General features: G+C 42.1%; 1 protein-coding gene across 1 annotated transcript in view; it reads left to right on the top strand.

The window, feature by feature from the left end:
* MED12L (mediator complex subunit 12L) overlaps positions 1–26,114 on the top strand; it is a 328,770-nt gene that overhangs the window by 15,786 nt on the left and 286,870 nt on the right. The window contains exons 2-4 of the mRNA XM_074963764.1: positions 1,725–1,829; positions 6,542–6,733; positions 9,308–9,467. Coding sequence (XP_074819865.1) covers positions 1,725–1,829; positions 6,542–6,733; positions 9,308–9,467 — 457 coding nt within the window. The remainder of the gene's footprint in view (positions 1–1,724; positions 1,830–6,541; positions 6,734–9,307; positions 9,468–26,114) is intronic.

Raw genomic sequence — 26,114 nt, 5'->3', positions numbered from 1 at the left:
CAAGGCTTGCTGGGAATGGGGAAGCAGAATATAAAAGGCAGGTACCACGTCTTGTTTGCCAGTGTGAAGAGAGACTTGCAAAGAGCAGCATGCTGATGAGGTTCTCCAGTGACTCGAGGCCAGCAAGCAGGGTTCCCAGTAAGGGGCCATGCTAAGGCCTGTGGAAGGGGAGGTGAGATGGGCCAGTGTAGGAAGTGGGTCACAGAGAATTATGCATGGGGTGGGCAGCTGTTTTGCTGCTGTAAGATGTTAGAGGCTGGAGCCTCTGATTAGAGGGTGGCACAGGCTTCCCTGTGGTGCTGCCTGACAGTGGTAGTGTACTGGCACCCTGGCAGTGAAGGGGAAAAAGGGCTGTTGTGATACCACTGGAACAGAGGGGGAAAATTCCAGACTTGTGTGGTTTTCCTTTGGGCCTTTGTTTACCCCAAAAGGGAATGCTTTTTAGTTTGGTCAGAGGGTCAGACCGCCTTACCAGTAAAGGCAAGCAGAGGTGTAGATGGAGGAAACAGAGGCAGGGGTCCACCTAGCCTTGCATGTTCCCCATAATGGAGGTTTGTGGCTAGTGGATCTATCCAGTTCCTGGACCTGGATTTATGTGTGTAGTCAAGTCCTGCCACGCTCTTGGCTAACCCAGAGCTCGCCCTGCTGCAGAGCTCAGCCCTATGGCATACAGAAGACTGTGGAGTCACACTCTGCTCTGTTTGTGCTTCACGTCCTCCCCTCTCCCAAATAGTAGAACCATATTGGTTCTATTGTGTGTGGGCTTGATGCGCAGATACTTGTGTTGCCGGCACCCAGTGCCGAGAGGCTAAACAACAGCTGGAGTTGGTTCGCTACCCGGTGTGCTACACCCAATAATCACAACGGGGTGGAGAAGCAGAAAAGTTTATTTGCAGCTTCAAAAAGGTACAGGGAGAATAAAATCTCAAATCCTGCACACCGAGCAGGAAGTTACACAGGCTTTTATACATCCATTTTCCCAGCATACTTATCCAATAGCAAGCTGCCCTAAGTATCCATATAGCCAGCCAATCCAGTTCCCAGCTAGTGCCCTTGTTCTCTGTACCATTTCTGAAACCATATAAAGCTGCTTTATTCAGCATTGTTCTTCCATATCTGCCCTGTTTGGCCTTGCTTAGTTTCAGGCAGTCTGACTCTGCAGCATATTGTTGCAGATTCTCAGCATAACTGCTGTGTGTGCCTCCAGGCGGGAGGGCCAAGGACAATTGGGCCTAGTACGCAGAGCTGCTGCGAGTGCCTCCAGGCGGGAGGGGGGGCCAAGGACACTTGGGCCTAGTGCGAGGGGGCTTCATCGACACTCGTGGTCTTCCATCCCCTCGAGTTACCTAGTGGCCATGACCCAGTGTCCCCAACACTTGGATGATTTGATCTCCAGGCAGTTTCTGTTCTTCCTTCTTTCCTCTTTTTATAGGAACCCTCCTGCTCCAGCAAAAATACAGACAGGTTTGAGCTGAAGCCTGGAAATCTGGAATTAGGAAGAACAATTTCATGTAAATGGGAACAAGAGTTGCATACTGTCATCTTCCCTTTTCATACAATTTTAGAGAAAGCATACATAGAGAATACACCGTCTACGTGCAAAATATACAGTGTGACACACCAAGACTTGCTTTTATAAAAATATGTTTATGCAAATGATCAAATTTAAAAAAACCTAAATTCTAAATTTAATTCTTCGTAACTGAAAAATATGCTCTTTGCAGGATGAACTTACTGCAGTGAATGTAAAGCAGGGTTTCAATAATCAACCAGCCTTCTCTGGAGATGAGCATGGATCTGCTAGGAATATTGTCATAAATGCCTCAAAGGTAAGGCAAGGTTTGTTAGTTTGCTGGAATACTGATTTACAAACATGTATATTTTACCATTTAAGTTACTTTGTCTGGAGGATGGGGGGAGGGAAAGCGGTCTACAATTTGTAAGTCAACAGTGGTGTTTTTTGTTGCACTGATTGTTCTACACTAAAGTCTTAATATTTGTAGATCAAGATTGGATGTTTGTCTAGAAGATATGCCCTAGGAATTATTTTCAGGAAGTTCTGTGGCCTGTGCTATACGGGACGTCAGAATAGAAGATCAGAATGGTTCCTTCTGGTCTAAGAATCTGAGTATTGAAGTTAATTGTGAACCTAGTGTAAGAATGTTGAGAGTAAATTCCAGTTCTTCGGCTGGTTACTGTACTGGCCTTCAGATGTTAATAATAGGGTTGTAAGTAATAACCAACATAGATTTGTCAAGAACAAATCATGCCAAACCAATCTAACTCTTTGACAGGGTTACTGGCCTAGTGGATAGGAGGGAAGCTGTAGATGTGATGATCTTGATTTTAGTAAGGCTTTTGACACAGTCTCATAAGCAAATTAGGGAAATGTGGCCTAGATGAAATTACTACAAGGTAATTCAACCGGTTGAAAGACCATAACCGGAGTAATTATTAATGGATTGCTGTCAAAGTGGGGTGGGGGTGTATCTAGTGGAGTTGCACAGGGGTCTGTTCTAGACCTGGTACTATTCAATATTTTCATTGATGACTTGGATAATGGGGCATGCGCAGGAGGGGGCAAGCAGGGCCATGCCCCCCACCCCCCCAAATAATCAGCAGGGGCACAGAACTCCTCCTGGCCCCGGGGCTGTGGCAGGGAGCGCGAGCTACTCCCGGCTGCAGTGAGGACCCTCCAAAAGAGGTCAAATTCAAATTCCTGTAGATGCCTCTGCTTATATTTGCAGATGACCCCAAGTTGGGAGAAGTTGCTAGCACTTTGGAGGACAGGATTAGAATTCAAAATGACTTTGACAAATCGGAGAATTGGTCTGAAATCAACAAGATGAAGTTCTTTAAAGACAAGTGCAAAGTACAACACTTAGGAAAGAAAAATCAATGTAGAACTACAAAATGGGGAATAACTTGCTAGGTGGCAGTACTGCTGAAAAGGATCTGAAGATTTAGTGGATCACAAATGGAATGTGTCAACAAAATGACGCAGTTTGATAAAAAATGAATATCATTCTGGGGTGTATGAACAGGAGTACTGTATGTAAAACATGGGATGCAATTGTCTTGCTCTGTTTGGCACTGGTGCAGCCTCAGCTGCAGTACTATGTCCAGTTCTGGGTGCCACACTTTAGGAAAGATACCGACAAACTGGAGAGTCCAGAAGAAAGATACTGAAATGATAAAAGCCTTAGAAAACATGGTCTCTGAGGAAAAGTTAGAAAAAACTGGACTCCTTTAGTCTTAAGAAAAGAAGACTAGGTGTGGGGGTGAGAGGAATGTGATAAGTCTTCAGATATGTTAAGGGCTGCTATAAAGAGGACTCTGATCAATTTTTCTTCATCTCCACTGAAATTAGGACTAGAAGTAATCAATTTAATTTGCAGCAAGGGAGATTTAGGTTAGGTATAAAGAAAAGCATTTGAATAGGCTTCCAAGGGAGGCTGTGAAGTTCCCATCACTGGAGGTTTTTAAGAACAGGTTAGACAAACACCTGTTCAGGGATGGTCTATATAAACTTGTTCTTGCCTTAGCACAGAGAGCTGGACTAGATAACTTCTCGTGGTCCCTTTCAGTCCTCTGTGGAAAAAAGGGTACTAAAAACTGAGTACTGTTTACTTGACATAATACCAGATTGTAACATTTCAACCTGAAAAAGGTAATTACTTTTTGTGTTCAGTCTTATGTTTTCATGGTTTATAAAGGCAATAATGACTTTCTTTCCTTGTAGGTAATCATTGCTGGTGTAAAGACACCTGCCTTGTGGTGGGCCGTTAACTAGTCCAGCTGTTTGTTTACTGCCAGGAAATATCTTCCCCATCAGCCATTGTTGCTGCTTGTTTGATTCTATTCAAATGAAGATTTTTTTTAAAATGTAGTTTTGAATTGGATTTACTAAAACTTCACATACTTTTTTTATGAAGAAAGCTAAGCAAAAATCAAAGTACTGTAAAGCTCAGTAAAATATAAGTAAAAGTCTTCTAACATGATAATTACAGCTTATAACTTATTTTTTTTTTTAAAACAAGGTTTTTCAAAGGAAACAGAGAATTTCTTTTTTCCTCCTCTGTTCTCCTCCCCCACTTTACCACTGGGAAAGGAGGTGGGGGGGAAGGAATTATTTATTGATGGAAAAACTGAAGTTTCAAGCAAAATGAAAAAAACTTTATTGCATTTGTAATTTTTAATAGAAAACACTTATCTTCAGGGCTGGTTGGAAAAGTGATTTTATTGTGATAAGTAATCAACTCTTTTGTACACAGAGTACATGTAGCTGTTTGGAGAAGCATAAATATCAAAATATGGTATTTGCCAATTTATTCTTTTAAAATATTAAGAGATGCATATACAAATTGTTTGTATTGACAAAATACTAGTGCATTTGTGCTACATTCTTGTGGCTTTCGTATCCTGTAGAACTGCTACCTGCAGACACTTGCTGTGTCATTTACCCTTGAATTAGTCTTGCATTGAATAATATTGTAGTGTGATGAGATCTTAACTATTCAAAAATACAAACTTAAAAAAAAACAGTTCTGAGGAAATGCTCATAGCTATTAAAGCTGTTTTATTCTACACAACTTAAAATGTGTTCAATGTCTATTTTAAAGCCTTTTTGCTGAAATTAAAACTTAACCACCTGGAAACATTCTCCATGAAGATTAAAAAGCCCCCCTCAAAATGGTTTTAAAATATCCATCTATAATAGCTTATGTTGTGATGAAATACTTGTTTTGAGATCTAAATAAATTTAGATAACTTTTTTTTTCTTTATCCCATCTTTGTTTTTCCTGCTGTTGGTAGGGCTGCCAATTTTAGTTGTACATATTCCTTGAGGTTTCATCACATGACATAATCTGTAATTAAAGATTAATCTTTAATTCCTGGAGACTGCAGGACAATCCTGGAGGGTTGGCAACCTTAGCTGTTGGTTGAACGTGAGATTGCTGAAATACTGTAAAAGGCAGTTCCCTTGAGCATTTTTGGCTTAGAAATAGGGCTGTCGATTAATTGCAGTTAACTCGTGATTAACTCAAATTAATCACAATTAAAAAAATTAATTGCGATTTATTGGACCTTTAAACAATAGAATACCAATTGATATTTATTAAACATTTTTGGATGTTTTTCTACATTTTCAAATGTATTGATTTCTCTTCCAACACAGAATACAAAGTGTACAGTGCTCACTTTATATTTATTTTTTATTACAAATGTTTGCACTGTATACGTTTGTAAGCTACACTTTCATGATAAAGAGATTTACTACAGTACTTGTATGAGGTGAAATGAAAGATACTCTCTTTTGTTTATCATTTTTACAGTGCAAATATTTGTAATAAAAAAATAATAGAAATCAATACATTTGAAAATGTAGAAAAAAATCCAAAAATATTTAAATAAATGGTATTCTATTATTGTTTAGCAGCACAGTTAAGCGAGATTAATTTTTTAGTCGCTTGACAGCCTTACTTAGAAGAAATCAAGGAGTATTGGAAATCTCATGAATCTATGCTTAAACATTTTCATATACATTTGAACCTTTATATGCTTATCTGTACCTTTTCAGGTTTGAATATCATCACTGATGATGGAAGGGAATTGAATACTGTCCTGGTCATAACTGAGGGCTTTGTCTACATGGCAAGATGCTGTGTGGCAAACCAGGGTGTCAATCCGCAGTACTCTAGGTCGCTGCATAGTAATGTCCCACATGGACACTGCTACAGCACACTGAAAGTCCTGGAGTGAGGCTTAGAAGATTACTACTTGAAAATACAGTACACTAAGTCATTCACTGTATTGTAACAGTGTCCAGGTGGGATGTTACTGCATAGCAAGCTGGTGTGCTGTAGATTGATACCCTAGCTTGCCGAGCAGTAATTTATCAAGCCCATAGTTTGCTTTTAAGCAAAGGGTGTGTGTGGGGTGAGGGAAGGGGCACGCACGTGCACTCTCACACAACGTGCTATAATGATGAAAGATCGAGGAACAGTGAGAAATGTATTACTGTTTAAAGTAGTTATTTTAGACTTGTATTATGGTCTCGATCCAGCAAAGGATTTAAGCACACTTTTAACTTTAAACATGCGAGGAGTCCTGTTAAAATGGGACTATTCATGTACTTAATGTTTAGAAGAATTCTAAATTCTTTCCTGGAATGGGCCTAAATTGGGGATAATGTTCTATTGGAGAGACATGGAAGTATGGGTTATAGTGTAATCATTGGAAATATGGTGTGCACTGCATTTTTTTTTTTAACTTTATCAGGCATCTTCAAGAGCCTTTCTTATTTACAGCTTGGCTCTGTTGGCCCTTATCTCCTATGACTAGTAATGGTGCTCTGCTGCTTAGCATAAGGAAACTCCAGCTCCGAGCTCCAGGGAATTAAAGTGTAAGCTCATTAAACTGATAGCTTAGACTAGAGTGATGACTACCTCTATTCAAATGGAAATCCTGTGTGTGTTAATGTACAATAGATGCTTACTTACTGTGTTGTCTTATATTTGTGTTTTTGTTTTTCCACCAGATTGGCGCTTATTTTAGCAGCATATTAGCAGAAAAGCTAAAACTTAATACTTTCCAGGACACAGGAAAGAAGAAACCACAAGTAAATGCCAAAGATAATTATTGGCTGGTTACTGCTCGCTCTCAGAGTGCAATTCACAACTGGTTCACAGATTTAGCAGGAAATAAACCACTGACTATTTTAGCAAAAAAGGTATAAACAGATTTTCGCTCCCTTTTTTAATGTTCCTTGGATTTTACAGAGTTGGAGTATTTATGTAATACTTTATATTTATATTAACCAATGCATATTTCTGCATTTATTTATTAAAAGGTGACTTGATCTCATTCTGATCACAAAGTAGGCTTTCTTTTAACCTTGTAATAAGGGTGTAGGTGGATATGGACAACTCTATATACATCACATGGGGAAATGCTTTTTTCTCTGTCCTGAGATGTATAGTAATGGGAAAATTGGCATACTTTATAATTGGGGTCCCCACTGAAATCAATATGATTTTGCCACTGACTTCAACGGGAGTAGGAGGATGCTTTGAAATGTTTGTTCTTGTCTTTGTATCTTCTCATTCAAAAGAAAAGAGGCAAGATTCCCAAATACCATCTAAACTGTGAAGTTCTTTGTGCAAATTGCCTTACTTCTCTTTGGCTATAGTTAACCTTGGGTAACCGGGTTCTCTGTGTATACACTTTATTTAGATGTTTTCTGTCTCAGTGCAAGAATTCTGCTCTACAGAAATTTCTCATAACAAAAAAGGAAAGTGTTGGAGGTTGATGCAGTATTGAGAGAAACACCTTGCTTTTACTCCCACCCTCTTGAATGCCCTTTATATTGACACCAATACGTCCTTACTATCTCTTGTAAATTATTTTCCTTTCACCATTCTTACTCCTAAGATCTTGCTCAGGTTTGAGCTTCCAACAGCTCAAGGATGGGGGAAGACATCTTGCTTCTTTTCAGGTTTCTTTCAAATAGTATGATGTGTCTGAAAAAAGAAGTGTGTGGAACTAGGAAAAAATTCTGTCAAACTCTGATCAGTTAGGAATATTGAGACAATCAAGACAAGTGTCAGTGTGGCTATGGAAATCTTACACTGTGCTTGAGATGGAAACTGGAACCAAAATAACTAAATTGGTGTCATTAGTTATTTTGGTGTAAATCTGTCTGTGACAATCTTATTGTGGTATAAGAGTGACCTATGAGTTTAACAGGTTTCAGAGTGGTAGCCCTGTTAGTCTGTATCAGCAAAAACAATGAGGAGTACTTGTGGCATCTTAGTGACTAACACATTTATTTGGGCATAAGCTTTCATGGGCTAAAACCCACTTCATCAGATGCATGGAGTGGAAAAAACAGAGGCAGGTGTATATATGCACAGTACATAAAAAAATGGGAGTTGCCTTACCAAGAGGGGGGTCAGTGCTAACGAGACAATTCAATTAAAGTGGAAGTGGGCTATTCTCAACAGTAGAATACCAAGGGAGGAAAAATCACTTTGGTAATGAGGCAAATGTAATCAGGGTGGCCCATTTCAAACAGTTGACAAGAAGGTGTGAGTAACAGTAGGGGGAAAATAGTTTTTGTAGTGACCCATCCACTCCCAGTCTTTATTCAGGCCTAATTTGATGGTGTCCAATTTGCAAATTAATTCCAGTTCTGCAGTTTCTCATTGGAGTCTGTTTTTGAAGTTTTTTTGTTGAAGAATTGCCACCCACTTTAAAGTCTGTTATTGAGTGTCCAGGGAGATTGAAGTGTTCTCCGACTGGTTTTTGAATGTTATAATTCTTGACGTCTGATTTGTGTCCATTTATTCTTTTGCGTAGAGACTGTCCAGTTTGGCCAGTGTACATGGCAGAGGGGCATTGCTGGCACATGATGGCCATATGATATGTTTTTTCCACTCTATGTATCTGATGAAGTGGATTTTAGCCCACAAAAGCTTATGCCCAAATAAATGTGTTAGTCTCTAAGGTGCCAGAAGTACTCTATAAATTTAAGTTGCATTGAGATATAGTACTCTTATTCCACAATAAGATTGTGCACAGAGAGACCTAAGCAGAGCTGTGAGTTACACCAAGTTTGGTTCTGGTTTCTGTGTTTCCAAGGCCTACGACTAAAATAAATAGCATAAGAATATATACCATCCATTGCCAGGAGTGAGTGTTTTACAATAAGAGCTATGTTCATTATCAACCAATAAGGTTAATTTCTTAACTTAAAAAAATGTTAATCTCAGGAGTGGTGATACTGAAAGGATCCTTTAGACTATATTCTTGCTTCCTAGTAAGTGGCCAGGACACTTAAATGTCTGAATAGCTAGGATAATTGACCTGCCAATAACACCACAAAGGGATACTAACATTGTCATGTGTCTAGTAACACAGAATGGACCACCACTGTTACTGAACACCTGTGAGATACTGTATGAAAAAATGCTATCAGTCAATGTCAAAGATCATGAAAACAGCCATTATTATACCAGGGACAGCAAGCTGAGCATTCACGCCTTATTCCACAGTATGAGTTGCTTTGAAAAAGTGTTCAATGGATATGTTTTCCTCCTTATATATTGCTTCAAAATGCACTACAAAATTATTCCACATATATGCAAAAAGTTAGATGATCTCCTGAGTTTATGGATTAACATAAAATATACTTCAGAAAGAATTTTAGAATTAAATAGTCAAGGTCTATAGAAACCCAAGTTGGTTTCCTTACAATTGGTTACATTGGATTTGCTATAGTATTTTATTTTCTGTTTCATTCTAGGTTCCTATTCTCAGTAAAAAGGAGGATGTCTTTGCTTATTTGGCAAAATATTCTGTGCCACTACTGCGAGCAGCATGGCTGATCAAGATGACCTGTGCCTACTATGCTGCTGTATCTGAAGCTAAAATTAAAAAACGTCAGGCTATCGATCCAAATATTGGTAAATGAGCAAGAATTCTCATGTCTAACTGCACTGTAATAGTTGAATGGAACTGTTCCTTTTGTTCAGTGTTCTGGGGTTGCTAGGAAAGTATGTAGCAAAGATTCATTGATTAGTAGGAGTCTTATTTTTTTTCCATTTAGATTTCTATTCCCCTGGCCCCCACTCCTCCCGAAACCATCAAATAATACAGAGTGCTATAAGATACAAAATATTGCCCCATCCAATTACCCCTCCACCTGTCAAATCAAATCCCAAATCTCTAATCACTTTATTGAAAAGAATATAATGTATCTTAATCATCTGCTGGTGACATTCATCCCAGTGTAGAGTGCTCACCTAGGGGCCTATCCATTCAAGTTCCTCTTATTATGAAGTTAAAGGCTTAAATGGCCAGAGGTCCTTCTATGCTAGGATGAATGTCATCCTGGAGTGAATTGAGCTGTTACTTTGAAAAGCCTGGAATTAAATTTGAAAGCTTATATTTGAGGCATAATTATATTAAAATGATTGTGGGAGCACTTTTCATTTCACCAGTGGGGTTGAATGCTACCTTCTGGCACCAAAAAGTACTGGGCCAAGTACTGAATGTACCATGGATGTGAACAGGAAAATCTAAAGAGCTTTCAAGAACAGTGAGAATGGCATGCTCTTTCAAGAGAGATGGGGAATTTGTTATGTCTTCCTGCTGAACTCCAACTTGAAAACATATTTGTAGGCTGTTCAATGCTGGAGGGATTACATTTCATGTCAGATTTTCTGTATGTACAGACAGGTTGGTTGCCTGATCCAGATCTGACTTGTATGTCTTTCTCAGCGTTGTCAGAATAGTTTAGTGTGAACTGTCTGGCGCAGGGACTGTCTTCTCCCTTCCTTGTGTGTACAGTGCCTACCAGAATGGTGCTGCTGATTGTGGTTCCTAGGTACTACCAGAACATAAATAATAATTGGAACAAGCTCGGTCCTGGGGGAAATATGCCATTTTTCTGATCTATCGCTAAGTCATTAGTATGGTCCATCTCGTTCCCGCTACCCATTTTCCATTTCCTCTGGGCCCAGCCCACCATTCCCACTGCAGATCTCTCTCTTCTGTTCTCTAGCACTATGTCCCTTATCTAAATCCTCCCTCTCTAGCTTCTTCCTGCCACTGTTCCTTGTTTGTGGGTTTGTACTAATTTATTATTTGTATTATGATAACATCTAGAAACCCCCATCAAGAATCAGGGCTGCGTTGTGCTAGGCACAGTACAGCAAAATGACAAATAAAAAGACAATCTAGGTATGAGACAGGAGAAAATACAGTAGAACCTCAGAGTTACAAATACAAGAGTTATGAACTAACTGGTCAACCACACATCCCATTTGGAACCGGAAGCACACAATCAGGCAACAGCAGAGACAAAAAAGAGGAAGAAGAAGAAGGCTTTCTTCCGGCAACTCACAGAAGTTACTAGATCACAGGCCCTGGTTCTCATGGGAGACTTAAATCACCCTGATATCTGCTGGGAGAGCAATACAGCGGTGCACAGACAATCCAGGAAGTTTTTGGAAAGTGTAGGGGACAGTTTCCTGGTGCAAGTGCTGGAGGACCCAACTAGGGGCAGAGCTCTTCTTGACCTGCTGCTCACAAACTGGGAAGAATTAGTAGGGGAAGCAAAAGTGGATGGGAACCTGGGAGGCAGTGACCATGAGATGGTCGAGTTCAGGATCCTGACACAGGGAAGGAAGGAGAGCAGCAGAATATGGACCCTGGACTTCAGAAAGCAGACTTTGACTCCCTCAGGGAACTGATGGGCAGGATCCCCTGGGAGAATAACATGAGGGGGAAAGGAGTCCAGGAGAGCTGGCTTTATTTTAAAGAATCCTTATTGAGGTTACAGGGACAAACCATCCCGATGTGCAGAAAGAATAGTAAATATAGCAGGCGACCAGCTTGGCTTCACAGTGAAATCCTTGCTGATCTTAAACACAAAAAAGAAACTTACAAGAAGTGGAAGATTGGACAAATGACCAGGGAAGAGTATAAAAATATTGCTCGGGCATGCAGGAGTGAAATCAGGAAGGCCAAATCACACCTGGAGTTGCAGCTAGCAAGAGATGTTAAGAGTAACAAGAAGGGTTTCTTCAGGTATGTTAGCAACAAGAAGAAAGTCAAGGAAAGTGTGAGCCCCTTACTGAGTGAGGGAGGCAACCTAGTGACAGAGGATGTGGAAAAAGCTAATGTACTCAATGCTTTTTTTGCCTCTGTCTTCACGAATAAGGTCAGCTCCCAGACTGCTACACTGGGCAGCACAGCATGGGGAGGAGGTGACCAGCCCCCTGTGGAGAAAGAAGTGGTTCAGGACTATTTAGAAAAGCTGGACGAGCACAAGTCCATGGGCCGGATGCACTGCATCCGAGAGTGCTAAAGGAGTTGGAGGATGTGATTGCAGAGCCATTGGCCATTATCTTTGAAAACTCATGGCGATCGGGGGAGGTCCCGGACGACTGGAAAAAGGCTAATGTAGTGCCCATCTTTAAAAAAGGGAAGAAGGAGGATTCTGGGAACTACAGGCCAGTCAGCCTCACCTCAGTCCCTGGAAAGATCATGGAGCAGGTCCTCAAGGAATCAATTCTGAAGCACTTAGAGGAGAGGAAAGTGATCAGGAACAGTCAGCATGGATTCACCAAGGGCAAGTCATGCCTGACTAATCTAATCGCCTTCTATGACGAGATAACTGGCTCTGTGGATGAGGGGAAAGCAGTGGACGTGTTGTTCCTTGACTTTAGCAAAGCTTTTGACACGGTCTCCCACAGTATTCTTGCCAGCAAGTTAAAGAAGTAGGGGCTGGATGAATGGATGATAAGGTGGATAGAAAGTTGGCTAGATTGTTGGGCTCAACGGGTAGTGATCAATGGCGCCATGTCTAGTTGGCAGCCGGTATCAAGTGGAGTGCCCCAAGGGTCGGTCCTGGGGCCGGTTTTGTTCAATATCTTCATAAATGATCTGGAGGATGGTGTGGATTGCACCCTTAGCAAGTTTGCAGATGACACTAAACTGGGAGGAGAGGTAGATACGCTGGAGGTAGGGATAGGATACAGAGGGACCTAGAAATATTGAAGGATTGGGCCAAAAGAAATCTGATGAGGTTCAACAAGGACAAGGGCAGAGTCCTGCACTTAGGACGGAAGAATCCCATGCACCGCTACAGACTAGGGACCGAATGGCTTGGCAGCAGTTCTGCAGAAAAGGACCTAGGGGTTACAGTGGACAAGAAGCTGGATATGAGTCAACAGTATGCCGTTGTTGCCAAGAAGGCCAATGGCATTTTGGAATGTATATGTAGGGGCATTGCCAGCAGATTGAGGGACGTGATCGTTCCCCTCTATGCGACATTGGTGAGGCCTCATCTGGAGTACTGTGCCCAGTTTTGGGCCCCACACTACAAGAAGGATGTGGAAAAATTGGAAAGAGTTCAGCGGAGGGCAACAAAAATGATTAGGGGACTGGAACACATGACTTATGAGGAGAGGCTGAGGGAACTGGGATTGTTTAGTCTGCGGAAGAGAAGAATGAGGGGGGATTTGATGGCTGCTTTCAACTACCCGAAAGGGGGTTCCAAAGAGGATGGCTCTAGACTGTTCTCAGTGGTAGCTGATGACAGAACAAGGAGTAATGGTCTCAAGTTGCAGTTGGGGAGGTTTAGGTTGGATATTAGGAAAAAGTTTTTCATTAGGAGGGTGGTGAAACACTGGAATGCGTTACTTAGGGAGGTGGTGGAATCGCCTTCCTTAGATATTTTTAAGGTCAGGCTTGACAAAGCCCTGGCTGGGATGATTTAGTTGGGGATTGGTCCTGCTTTGAGCAGGGGGTTGGACTAGATGACCACCTGAGGTCCCTTCCAACCCTGATATTCTATGATTCTAAGAAGAAGAAGGAAAAAAAGAAGATACAGTACTGTAAACTACTAAAAAAAGAAAAGTTTTTTAAAAAAAGATTTGACAAGGTAAGGGAACTGTTTCAGTGCTGCTTTCATTTAAATTAAGATGGTTTAAAGCAGCATTTTTCTTCTGCATAGTAAAGTTTCAAAGCTGTATTAAGCCAATGTTCAGTTGTAAACTTTTGAAAGAACAACCATAACATTTTGTTCAGAGTGACGAACAACCTCCATTCCCAAGATGTTCATAACTCTGAAGTTCTACTGTAAGTGGGCAAAAAATAGCAAATGGGTGTCTGGATGAGATAATATATGAACAGAGTTTTTAGCAGATAAACAGGATTTGATGGATACCAAGTCAAGTTGTTAACCTCCAGGGTTTAAGGAAAGCATTTTTTAATTTAATATTTAAAGTTTAATACTGAATGTACTTTTAAACAGTTGTTAAATGTAGCTGAAGTACATCTCCTTTGCTGCTGAGTGTACCTGGTAAACCCTGACTTTCTGATTTAAGTGAAATGTCACTTTAAATTGGCAGCTCAGAACTGTGCCTTGGAATCCAGCATCAAAGGGACTAAAACTAAAAAATATTTAGCCAGTTTGGAAGTTGGAGAGTATGCAGATTGTTAGGGATGAAATAATATGTTTACAACTCTTCCAGTACCTGAAATTAGTGATTCCCTTCTCCCGCCCCTTATTTATAATGTAAATCATTAAGTTAAAGCAAAAGCTCTTTGTTTTTCACCATCATATTACAGCACTTCTGTGTCCCAGCTATGAGCACCTGTAGGCTGTCATATCTTGCTAATATTTCATGCAAACATTTTTTCAGTTACTATTTGTGGGTTTTCAGCCCCTAAACTTTGCTTTGATTAACACATTTTAAGCTAGACAAGCATGTTTTTCATTTTTTAGCAAAAATCTGAGACAACTTAGCCCTCTAATGGGGATGTACAGAAATAAGTATCTGACCCAACTTTTCAAAAACTCTGAAAGTGTTTGTATTTTGGAAGTTATAAAACCCTAGTAGAACCAAAGAAACCTGTGGTAGTGCTGCATGGTGCTAGCATTGGTAATACTAGATGTGCTACTTTATTTTCCAACCTGCATAACCTGGGGCTTCAGATTCAGAGTCAAACCAGGAAGGAGGCAAACTGAGGGTGCTGCGTATACAGCATTGTTTTTTGGAAATATTGCTGCTCATGGCAAATTCATTAGTTTATAATCAATTGACTCTTTTTTGTTAATCAACTTGATTATGAAATGGACATTGCATTATAAAATACATTAAAAGAACATGAAGATTGCAAAATCCAGCACTCAGAAGTTAGGAAATGCCAGATCTGAGGTTAACCATGCAACATTAATTTGGCCTTTTAGTGCATATGCATTATGATACAGTCTTTAAGTACATGATCACAGACACTCTTTTCCCCCACAGATCCCAGGGTCATTCAGTGCACAGGATGATAATCTAGACACTCAAAAATGTTTGATCTAAAATATTAACATCTGTGGTTTTGCCCTAGGTTTTGGCCTAAAGTAAATTACAAATTTTTGTGTCATCGGACAAATGGTAGGGGTGTCTAGATTAGTATTTTAAAACTTGTTAGTTAATTGGCAATCAGCTAACTTGTGTCAGAACAGGAACAAAAACTGTAGTCTGCCTACTTCTGCTCATGCTACTACAGCATCCAGACAAAGGGATATGAAATATAAAAACTAGAATGGTTTCCTATAACTGAAATATTGATGATTTTTTCTGTAAAACTTGGCATATACCAAATATATGGCATTTTGATATGCGATAAAGGTTTTAATAGTGCTTTTTTGGGATAATCTGTATAACTCACTCTTGGCTTTGGCAGTCTCTTACTAATACACCCACGCTAAACTGATGCTGATAAATCTTTTGTACCACACAAATACGTTGTTTTGGTGTCTTCTACAAGTGTGCTCTGAGAAAAGTTCAGGACAGAAATGTATCCTTGCCCTCAGTATACATCACAAATCATTGAGAGAAGTAATTTGTGACTCTACAAGAGCTGGTCTTGTGTCTCAAGAGATGAAAGGCTTGTGCATTAACCCACTGTGCCAGCTAGTGAGGCACAAGTAAATGTGGATTTACTGGCAAGATGAGTTTTCAGGTTGCATTTATATCTTATTAGATAGAAATTGGGTCTTTGGAGGACAGTCTACTGAGGGATCATAAATATTTGAATTTAAAATAATTATAACGAGAGTATTCTGCAAGTCCACATTTTCCTCTGAGAACCTTAATTTTATGTCTGTCTTTGGAAATGGGGCTGATTATCAGCTTACCATATTCTGAGCACGGCTGGAGGATGGTAGGTGCAAAGGAGCAGCGTGCAACCACCCCAACCCCAATCCTGGGGCTGGTTCTGAATCAGCTGGATTTTCAGTGTAGGTTAGAGAAGCTTGAGGGCTGCTCTAACCAAGGTTTGGGTGGAAACATCATTTAGGGATGAATTTATTAAAGGGGAAACTCTGTATGCTAGTAAAGAGGATAGGAAAGAAATTGGTAAACTATGGATAGAAGCTAGTGAGAAACGGTCAACTATAAAAAAAGTCCCATTTAAACATAACACATGAAGGCAAGTAACTAAATACTGACAAAATTGTACAAGCTTATGTGTACAAATGCTAGAAGTCTAAATACTAAGATGGTGAACTAGAGTGCTTAGCATGAAATTAGGATATTGATATAATAGGCATGGAAACTTGGTAGAATGATGATACTCTGTGGAACACAGTACAAAATATATAGGCATGACAGTGTAGGTCCTGGTGGTGGGGGATATGTGAAGGAAAGTATGGAGTCAAATAATGGAACCATAGAATCTCTATGGATAAAATTTCCATGCTTGAACAATAAGAGTGTAGCAGTAGTACTGGCCACCTGACCAGGATGGTGACGGTGATTGTGAAATGCTCAAGGAGATTAGAGAGTCTACAGAAGCAGACAATGCAATAATAATGGGGGATTGCAACTATTCTCACATTGACTGGATATATGACCTCAGGAAGGGATGCAGAAATTAAATTTCTAGACACATTTAAATGATTGCTTCTTGGAGCAGCTAGTCCTGGAACTCACAAGGGGAGAGGCAGTTCTTGACTTAGGCCTAAGTGGAGCACAAAATCTGGTCCAAAAGATAGATAAAGCTGAACAGCTCAGTAATAGCGACCCTAGTGTAATTAAAATTGCGTCCTTGTAGGGGAAAAATACTAAAGAAACCCACCACAGTAGCATTTATCTTCAAAAAGGGGAACTATACAAAATGAGGAGGCTAGTTAAATGGAGATTAAAAGGAACAGTCACAAGGGTGAAATGCCTGCAAACTGTACAGAAGCTATTTAAAAACACCATAATAGAGGTTCAAACCAGATATATCCCAAATAAAAAAACAGAAAGAGGACCAAAAAATGCCACTCTTGCTAAACAGTAGAGTAAAAGAGGCAGTTAGAGATAAAAAGTCATCCTTTTAAAAATTGGAAGTCCACTACTAATGATGCAAATAGAAGGAGGCATAAACTCTGGCAAGTCAAGTGTAAAATATAAGGCAGGCCAAGAAAGAATTTGAAGAGCAACTAGCAAAAGACACACAAACAGCATTTTTTTTTTTTAAAGTACATCAGAGCAGGAAGCCTGCCAAATGGGGCCACTGGACGATTGAGGTACTGAATCAGTGCTCCGAGAAGGCAAGACCGTTGCGGAGAAGCTACATTAATTCTTTGCATTGGTCTTGTCTGCAAAGGGTATGGGTGAGATCCCCACACCCATATAGATCCTGTGCTAACATAGTGTGCTTGTACTTTCAGAAAGCCTTTGACAAGGTTCCTCACCCGTATGCTCTTAAGCAAAGTAAAGAGTCATGGGATAAAAGGGAAGGTCCTCTCATGGATCAGTAATTGGTCAAAAGATAGGAAACAAAGGGTAGGAATAAATGGTAAATTTTCACAATGGAGAGAGAGAAATAGCAGGGTCCCCGAAGGATCTGTACTGGGACCAGTGATGTTCAGCATATTCATAACTCTCTCTTCACTGAGATCATTTAAGTCCAAAGCTGACTGAAGAGTTACAAAGGGATGTCACTAAACTGGGTGACTGGGGCAGCAAAATGGCAGATGGAAATTTGGTGTTAAGTGCAAGGTAATGAACCTTGGAAAAAATAATCCCAGTTCTATGTACAAATGGATGATATCTAAATTAGCTGTTCACTCCAAGATCTCTCTTTTCAGTGGTATCCTAGATAGTTCTCTGAAAACATCTGCTCAATGTACAGCGGCAGTCAAAAAGGTGAACAGAATATTTGGAGCCATTGGTAAAGGGATATATGATAAGACAGAAAATATCAGAATGTCGCTATATAAATGCATGGTACACCCGCACTTTGAATACTGCGTGCAGTTCTGGTTGTCCAGTCTCAAAAAACATCTATTGGAATTAGAAAAGGTGCAGAGAAGGGCAACAAAGATGATGAGGGGGATGGAACAGCTTCCATATGAGGAAAGATCAAAAAGACTGGGACTGTTCAGCTTAGGAAAGAGATGACTAAGGGGAGGATATGATAGAGGTCTATAAAATCGTGAATGGTGTGGGAGACCATGAAAAGGGTAATGTTGTTTATCCCTTTGTGGAACACAAGAACTAGAGGCACCTGATAACATTAATAGGTAGCAGGTTTAAAACAAAAAAAAGGAAGTAGAGTCACACAACACATAGTCAACCTATAGATCTTATTGCCGTGGGATGTTGTGAAGGCCAAAAGTATAACTGGTTCCAAAAAATTAGATAAGTTCATGGTGGATACGTCCATCGATGGCTGTTAGACAAGATGGTCAGGGACATAACCCCATGTGCCAAGTGTCTCTAAACTTTCAATGTCCAGAAGCAGGGACTGGATGACAGCAAATGGATCACTTGAAAGTGCCCTCTTCTGTTCATTCCCTTTGAAGCAGCTGGCCCTGGCCACTGTCAGAGACAGGATACTGGGTTAGATGGACCATTGATCTGAGCCGTATGACCATTCTTATGTTCTTATGCTAGCTGCCAAGGGGCTGTTCTGGTGTCTGAACATCATCAGGGCATGTGGAAACTGTGTCTGAGCCTCTCTTTCAAGGGCTGGGATGGATTTACCTAGAGAGTCTCTTGCACTGGAGGGATCCACAACTAGCCAGATTTAAGTTTGCCTTCTACCAGGAAAAAAGGCACAAAGCAGGCATAATCTGTCCAGTTATTTCCCTTTGGGCTAGCATTTTTAAAATGCAAATCCTAGATCTGTCACTGTTGGGGAAGATTGGGACCTGATAGGATTTTGACAGCTGGGATAGGCAGGCTGATGATGCAAATAACATAATGGGAAATCTGTTTTCCTCAACCACTGTGTTTTCTTGGAGGCTACCACACTCACTCCTGCCTAAGGGTTTAGGTGCTGCTGGCTGTTCCTACTTGCTTCCTTTAGGGCCCAGGTTTGCTGTTTATAAACCTAATTTGGCTGCTTTTTCTTTCCACTGGCTAATTGAATTTGCATGGCATAATGGCTGTATATTTATAGAACATCCCATATTGTGCCTCTTAACGTAAAACATGGGAACCAGCTTAATTCAATGGAGAAGTGGCTGGAGGAGAGAGCAGGGCGTAGCGAGGAGGAGAGGTGGTGCATCTTGGGACCAGCACAGACACCACTGGATCCAGCCGCAGCAAGGGATATCGTAAGTGCAGGGGGTCTAACTGTCTAGCTCTGTAGGGAACCTAGGGCAAAACCCAGTTCTGCAAGAACCACTGAGAACATTTGCTGGTGGATTGTCCCTCCAAAGAAAACAAACAAACCCCAAAAAGATATTTGGGAACCCTAATCAGGTCTTTTAAGGAGTATACTTGAATTTTGGTAGCCTATTTGCTGCCCTATTTGTCAGTGCTTCTCAATTTTATATATATCTGCTCTTTTCAATAGCATACAGGACTTTCTCTTTCAGCTTGTTTTTCTTTCTGTTGAAAGAATTAAACTATTTTTTTTTGTTTACTTGGATGCTGGTAACATGTTGCATTAGATCCAGGACATGGGGAGAAAGAGGCAGCCAAGCAGGATGCAATTGTTCATCTGCAATTTTTCGAAATCTGAAACAGCTCATGTGCCACACCCATGAAGAGTGTTTTCTGGATGTGGGGTATCCGAGAGCATTTTGCACTGTAGCATAGATACGCCTTGATCTGTCCCACCAAATCTTGTAGCTTATTCTGTCTGGGACTGTGGTCAGGCCATAATATGGGCCAACACTAAGGGCATATCTACACTTGCAAAGTTACAGCGCTGGCAGTTACAGCGCTGCTCAGAGAGAGCAGAAGGAAAATTGCTGTTGTGTGTTCACACTGAGAGCTGCCTGTGCAATAGCATGTTCACGCTTGTGGCACTTGCAGCGCTATTCAGAGCGGTGCAGTCTGGGCAGCTATCCCACAGAGCACCTCTTTCTCTTTTGCCTCTAAAAGGTGGAGGGAGTCGCGGGGCATCCTGGGTCCAGTCCCAATGCCCCGTGATGCATTGCTTTGCATCCCATCACTCCCTGTGCTTCTGTCCACATTTGGCGCCATCTTTCAACGGTTTGTGTACTGCGCGTCCTGCCTCTTTCGGGCTGCAGGAATGGATCCCGAACTGCTGACCAGTATGCTGCTCACATTGACCAACACGTCACAAGTGGCAGTGGAGTTATTCCTTAAACTACAAAGGCAAGAGGAGTGCAACATTGATCTCACCACGTGTAGTAGCTACGACACGAGATTGCTTGTGGCGTTCATGGAGGCGCTGACCATAGTGGAATGCTGCTTTTGGGCTTGGGAAACAAGCACTGAGTGGTGGGATCAAATCGTGATACACATCTGGGATGATGAGCAGTGGCTGCAGAACTTTCACATGAGGAAAGCCACATTCATGGGACTGTGTGGTGAGTTCGCCCCAGCCCTGTGGTGCAAAGACACGAGAATGAGAGCTGCCTTGTCACTGGAGAAGCGCGTGGTGATAGCACTGTGAAAGCTGGCTACTCCAGCCTGCTACCAATTGGTCGCGAACCATTTTGGAGTGGGAAAGTTGACTGTTGGAGTTGTGTTGATGGAAGTGTGCAGGGCCATTAATCGCATCCTGTTCCGAAAAACTGTGACTCTGGGCAATGTGCGTGACATTGTGGATGGCTTTGCACAAATGGGCTTCCCTAACTGCAGAGTGGTGATAGATGGCATGCATATTCCAATTCTGGCACCAGACCACCTAGCCACTGAGTACCTTAATCGTAATGGGTATTTCTCAGTGGTTCTCCAGGTGCTTGTGGATCACGGTGGGCATTTCACAGACATTACTGCAGGCTGGTCCTGAAAGGTGCATGATGCATACATCTTCTGGAACGCTGGCCTGTTCAAGAAGCTGCAAGCAGGGACTTTCTTCCTGGACCAGAAGATCACTGTAGGGAAAGTCGAAATGCTCATTGTGATCCTGGGAGACCCCGCCTACCTCTTAATGCTGTGGCTTATGAAGCCATACATGGGGCAACTTGACAACAGCAAGGAGTAGTTCAACAACAGGCGGAGCAAGTGCAGAATGACTGTGGAATGTGCATTTGGCCATTTAAAAACCCGCTTGCGCTGCCTCTATGGGAAGCTGGACCTGGCCGATGACAATATTCCTATGCTTATAGCCGCGTGCGGTATACTCCATAATACTTGTGAAGGGAAGGGTGAAAGCTTCACTCAGGGCTGGACTGCAGAGGCTCAGCGCCTGGAGGCTGAGTTTGAACAGCCAGGGACCAGGGCTATTAGAGGGGCACAGCGTGGGGCCATAAGGATCAGGGATGCCTTGAGGCAGCAATTTGAAGCTGAAAGCCACTAATTTTTGTTGCTATGCTCGAGATAGCAGTGCTTGTAATGCTAGGAGGCGATTGGTGCACATGATGCAAGAAAGGGCCTTAACATTATTGTATGTTGCTTTGCAGTGCTCTTTTTCGCTTTCACTTAATAGAATAAAGATTGCTTTCAAACAAACACAACTCTTTTTTATTAAAAGACAACAACTGGAGGAAAGAGTCAAACGAAAGAATTCATCAGCAGGGAGGGGAAGGGGGTATGGAGGGAGGGAAGTTCTCAAGAGGAGTCGTCATCCTGGGACAGCTACAGCTTTGAGTATGTCCAGGGATCATACCCAACCTTCTCCTTTGGAGTACAATGCACCCGGTACTTCAGCAGGGCCAAACTGCAGAGGGATGGGTGTTGAGTGCAGTAGGTAGTGGGAGTCCACACTGTTGGACTGTGAGGGGGGAGGAGTGGAATGCTGCGGGTAGAGAGTGGAGCCAGGATGTTAATAAGAGTGTGTTGGCGGTGTCCGGGGGGGGGCACATGGGAAAGAGTTTTGTGACAGAGTCTGCAGGGGAGGGCAGGCGCAGAGCTGCTGTGTTTGAAGACCTAGTATCACCTGGAGCGTGTCCACTTGGTGCTCCATAACTGTTAGGAGCTGCTCCGTGGCTTCTTTCTGGTGTGCTGCCTTCTTGTTTCGGTCCCTCTTCTCGCTGTCCCACTGCTCCTTCAATTCCTGTTTCTCGGCGGTCAAGTGCATCATAACCTCACACAGAAAGTCCTCTTTAGTCTTCTTGGACGCTTTCTAATTCTCCGCAGCCATTCTGCTGCTGATAAGGGAGGCTGTGCTCCCAAGGTCGTCTCTGTGAAGTTTAATTGCAACATTTTACAGAAGCAGTATTGTTTGCAACACAGACAACAGTGATTCAGTGCTTTAAAACGCAGCCAGTACTCTCACACCTGTCAATAACTGGCTGACCCCAGGCAAGCACTCACGAGCCACAAGAGCCCCAAAATGGCGAGTAGCCTCAGGGGCAGGTAGATTGCTGTTCCCGGACCCTACTAGACACTGGGTACGTGGCACTCGGGTAGAGCCAGTACTGTAGCGGGGGCCTGATAATCATTCCTGTCCCCACACTTTCCACAGGACGTGATCATTTTGGAAGATATCTTGCTGCTGAGGGTGAGCAGGGAATCAAGGGACGGTCTTCTCCAAGCCTGCAGCTTCCGCCCTGGCGCCTATGCGGCTAGCCTGTGTGCAGCAATGGTCCGTTTCTCCTCACCCCCCCCCGGTCACTGCAAGGTGGCACAGGAAAGTTGTTATTAATGGGGCAAGAAACGAAGCAGCTATGCCGGGGAGCCTGTGGCAGCGGATTGCCCAGTGTCTCCACGAGAGTTTCCTGGAGATCTCTGAGGGAGATTCCCATGAAGTGAGGGAAGTCTATCAACAGTCTGTTCCGCCACTCAGACTAGGCATGCGGTGGGAGACAAGTCTGCTTCCTGCAACCCTCCTGTCCCCAACAACTTGCTTCATCAATTCCCAAAATCAGATCCACTTACCAGGGGCCTCCTTTCCAGCGAAGTATCCACAGGGGCCTTCACAGTGGAGGAGGGGTTGCTCCCAAATATCACGTCCAGCTCTTTGTAGAACCGGCAGCTCGTGGGCGCAGCACCAGAGCGGCAGTTTGCCTCCATGCCTTGTGGTAGGTGTTCCGCAGCTCCTTCACTTTGACCCTGCACTGCAGTGTGTCCTGGTCATGGCCCCTTTCTGTCATGCATCGTGAAATCTGTCCGTAGGTATCATAATTCCTACGGCTGGAGCACAGCTCGGGCTGGACAGCTCCTCTCCCCAAATGCCGATGAGGTCCAGCAGCTTGGCATTGCTCCAAGTGGGGGATCGCCTGGTGCGTGGAGCAGGCATGGCCATCTGGAAAGATGCGCTGAGACCACTGTACGCATCAACGAGTGAACAGGAAGGAGACTTTCAAATTTGCAAAGGAATGTACGGGGTAGGGCTGACAGTTGGTCACCTGAGGGCAGGGCAGTAGAGTTCAAACTGTTGACCAGAGAGGTGAGAATAGGCATTGTGGGTCACCTCCTGGAGGCCAGTCGCAGCGCTGTAATCGACCACAGTGTCTATTGTGGCACTGCAGCGCTGTAGCCCCAGTGCAGAAAACTGTACGCCTCTCGGCAGAGTGGTTTTTTTTTTTCCCAGTGCTGTAACTGTGCAGTTTCTGTGCATTAAGTGGCTTGGCAGTGTGTACACCTCGGGAGTTACAATGCAGAAAGCTGCTTTACTGCGCAGAAACTTGCCAGTGTAGAAGTGGCCTGACTCATCCACTGAAGTATTCCAAGACCACTTTTTCTTCCAGCTTCTTGTATCATACTCCACAAAGTAACCTGTAATGTGCATAGAGCGTTCTGGAAATGCGAAAGAGAAAGTGGTGCTTTTGTCATTCAAACAAGTCCAGCAAGAAAAGTGCAAAACATGGGCTCAATCATGCAGCCCTTAAATCATGTGAGTTGTTTCCCTGAAATGACATACGAGCTGTAGGATTTATTTTTGTAATGACTGTTACTTGGCTGTTTCTGTCATTAGAAAGGATTGTGTCACAGGATATGACACATGCTGAACGTACAATTGAACTGGGAAACACAAACAAGCAAAACAGCAAAGTAACATGAGAACACACCAAACAAAATAAAATAAAATCATATTTGCAAAAAAACTGCAAACTTGAACTGACTTGTTATAAGTACCAAGTATTTTTGTGTAGGATCCCCTGTCCTCCCCTCCTGTGCACAGTGGGATGTTAGTTCCTTGAAAGTGAATAGAAAATCCCTTTTAATTAAAAGAAAAAAGAGAGGGCACTCTTAAAATTCCGAATCATTAGTTAGATATCATTAGATTAAAAAGGAGTTTTTTCAAAACTTTGCATGTTTCGTGCTGTAAGAAAAGCAAATCTGGCTCTAGGCAAGGAAGTGTACTTTCAAGCTGCTGGACAAGGAGTTAGGCCCATATAGCATCGATAGAGGCTGCACAGTTCAGTTAAGGGTACAGAAAGATTGGAAGGACAGGATACATATGCCTCAGTGTAGACGCTAAGCATGGGGTGAGAAGATAGGAATTTTTGAGTTCTGATTGTAGCTCTTTCACTTACTGTCTGGATGACCTTGTAAAGTCATTTAATCCCCCGTGACACTTTCCCCACCTGTAAAACATGGGTAAAGATACTATTACGTCATTATTGAAGTGCCCAGAGTGCATGCAACACCGCATAAAATGTGGTCCCTGCCTGAGAAATTTACAATCTGAAAAAGACAAATGAAACATGCTAGAAATCCCAGGAGAGGGATTATTCGAGCATATATATATTTTAATTTAATGTGGCGATGACATTTGTACTGTCATGGACTGGGTTTGAAAGGAGCGAGATGCCTGGCATACTGGGAATAGGCTGTGGGGTCAGCAAGGGAGAAAGCATGAAGATGAGAGGAGATGTGGGGAGAAGTGAAGTAGGATTCATGAGCAAAGGTGATGGTGATAACTAAGAACAGCCAGGCAGAGGAGGTTCGAGCAGGACTAGAAGGCAAGGAGGGCAGTTGAATTTCGGTGGGGGTAGATGAGAAGAGGTCTGTGGAGGGATTCAGGGTGAGGTGACATTGTCCAAGTGTCAGGGAAATGTTTATTTTAGTAGTTGCATTCTAAATGGAGTGGAGGAGAGCAATACAGGAATGGCGGAGGGCAGAAAGATGATGCTTGAAGTATTCAGGAGGATAATCAATGAGTGGACAAGCACTTTAGCCGTAGGCACAAGAGTGGAAATTTGGAGATATTGGAAAAGTGAGTAGGATTTGGTAACTACTTGGATATTGGGGAATAGGAATGGAGAGGAACTGAAAATAAGAGATTGTGAGCTTGGCTGAAAGAAAGGGCGGTCAATCGCAATGGAAAAAGAAAGGAGAGAAAGTAGTGCCTAAGAAGAAAGAAATTAGGAGTTCTTTCTATCATATGTGGTAGGGGGGTTGTGAAGATAGCTTAATGTTTGTGCTGTGATTTGAGATACAGAGTACAGTAGAAATGGCAAATAGTTAACAGCACTACTAGTTCTAGGTAAAAACTTCATCATATTGCAGGTATTAAAGGGGGGAAAACAGTCCCTTAAGAGGATCTCACGTTCTGTGAGACGCACAGACTTTAACCAAACTCCAAAGATAAAGTTAGAGAAACTACCAACATTAGAAAATAGGAAAACTAAGTTATCCAAGCAGACTTAACTCTGTCCTCATCCCTGCTAACCTTCTATTCTTTCCACTGTCACATCTGGATTTTTGGAGAATGTTTCTTTGTCAGGACTTTAAGAGGTTTTTGCAGCCTGTGGCAGTTTGGCTTTTTCACAAAGTGAATTATGGCAGCCTGAAAAAAGCCATCTTTAAATCTGAACAATTTTTTTTTTAAATTGTGTGACCGTGTTGTAAGGTTAATTTAGGATTGGATAATGTATGACTATATAATACTATTGCACCCGTTACTGTGACTGTATGTTAACTGCATATTAGTAGCAGCAAACTCCCAAAGCAATAAACTTGAGCTCCAGTGGCAGAAAACAGTGCTGTGTTAAATTAATAATTCTTGTTCAGGAGTCTAAATATGAAAACAGGTGAGAGCAATAGGCGAGACATTGAGGAACTAGAATGTCACGAAAAAGGTATAGATTCAGAAGGGGAAAAAGCAATGTTTACAGTGTAATAATCTGTGTATTTAATAGAGTGGCTGTAATGAAAGCAAATGAAACAAAGTTAAATTAACCTAGTTTAGTTGAAAGAAAAGGAGTACTTGTGGCACCTTAGCGACTAACTAACAAATTTATT

Source organism: Natator depressus, chromosome 9 (assembly GCF_965152275.1).
Source record: "Natator depressus isolate rNatDep1 chromosome 9, rNatDep2.hap1, whole genome shotgun sequence".
Classification (NCBI taxonomy): domain Eukaryota; kingdom Metazoa; phylum Chordata; order Testudines; family Cheloniidae; genus Natator; species Natator depressus.
The sequence above is the reverse complement of the archived record's forward strand: the minus strand, read 5'-3'. Positions and strand labels throughout refer to the sequence as shown.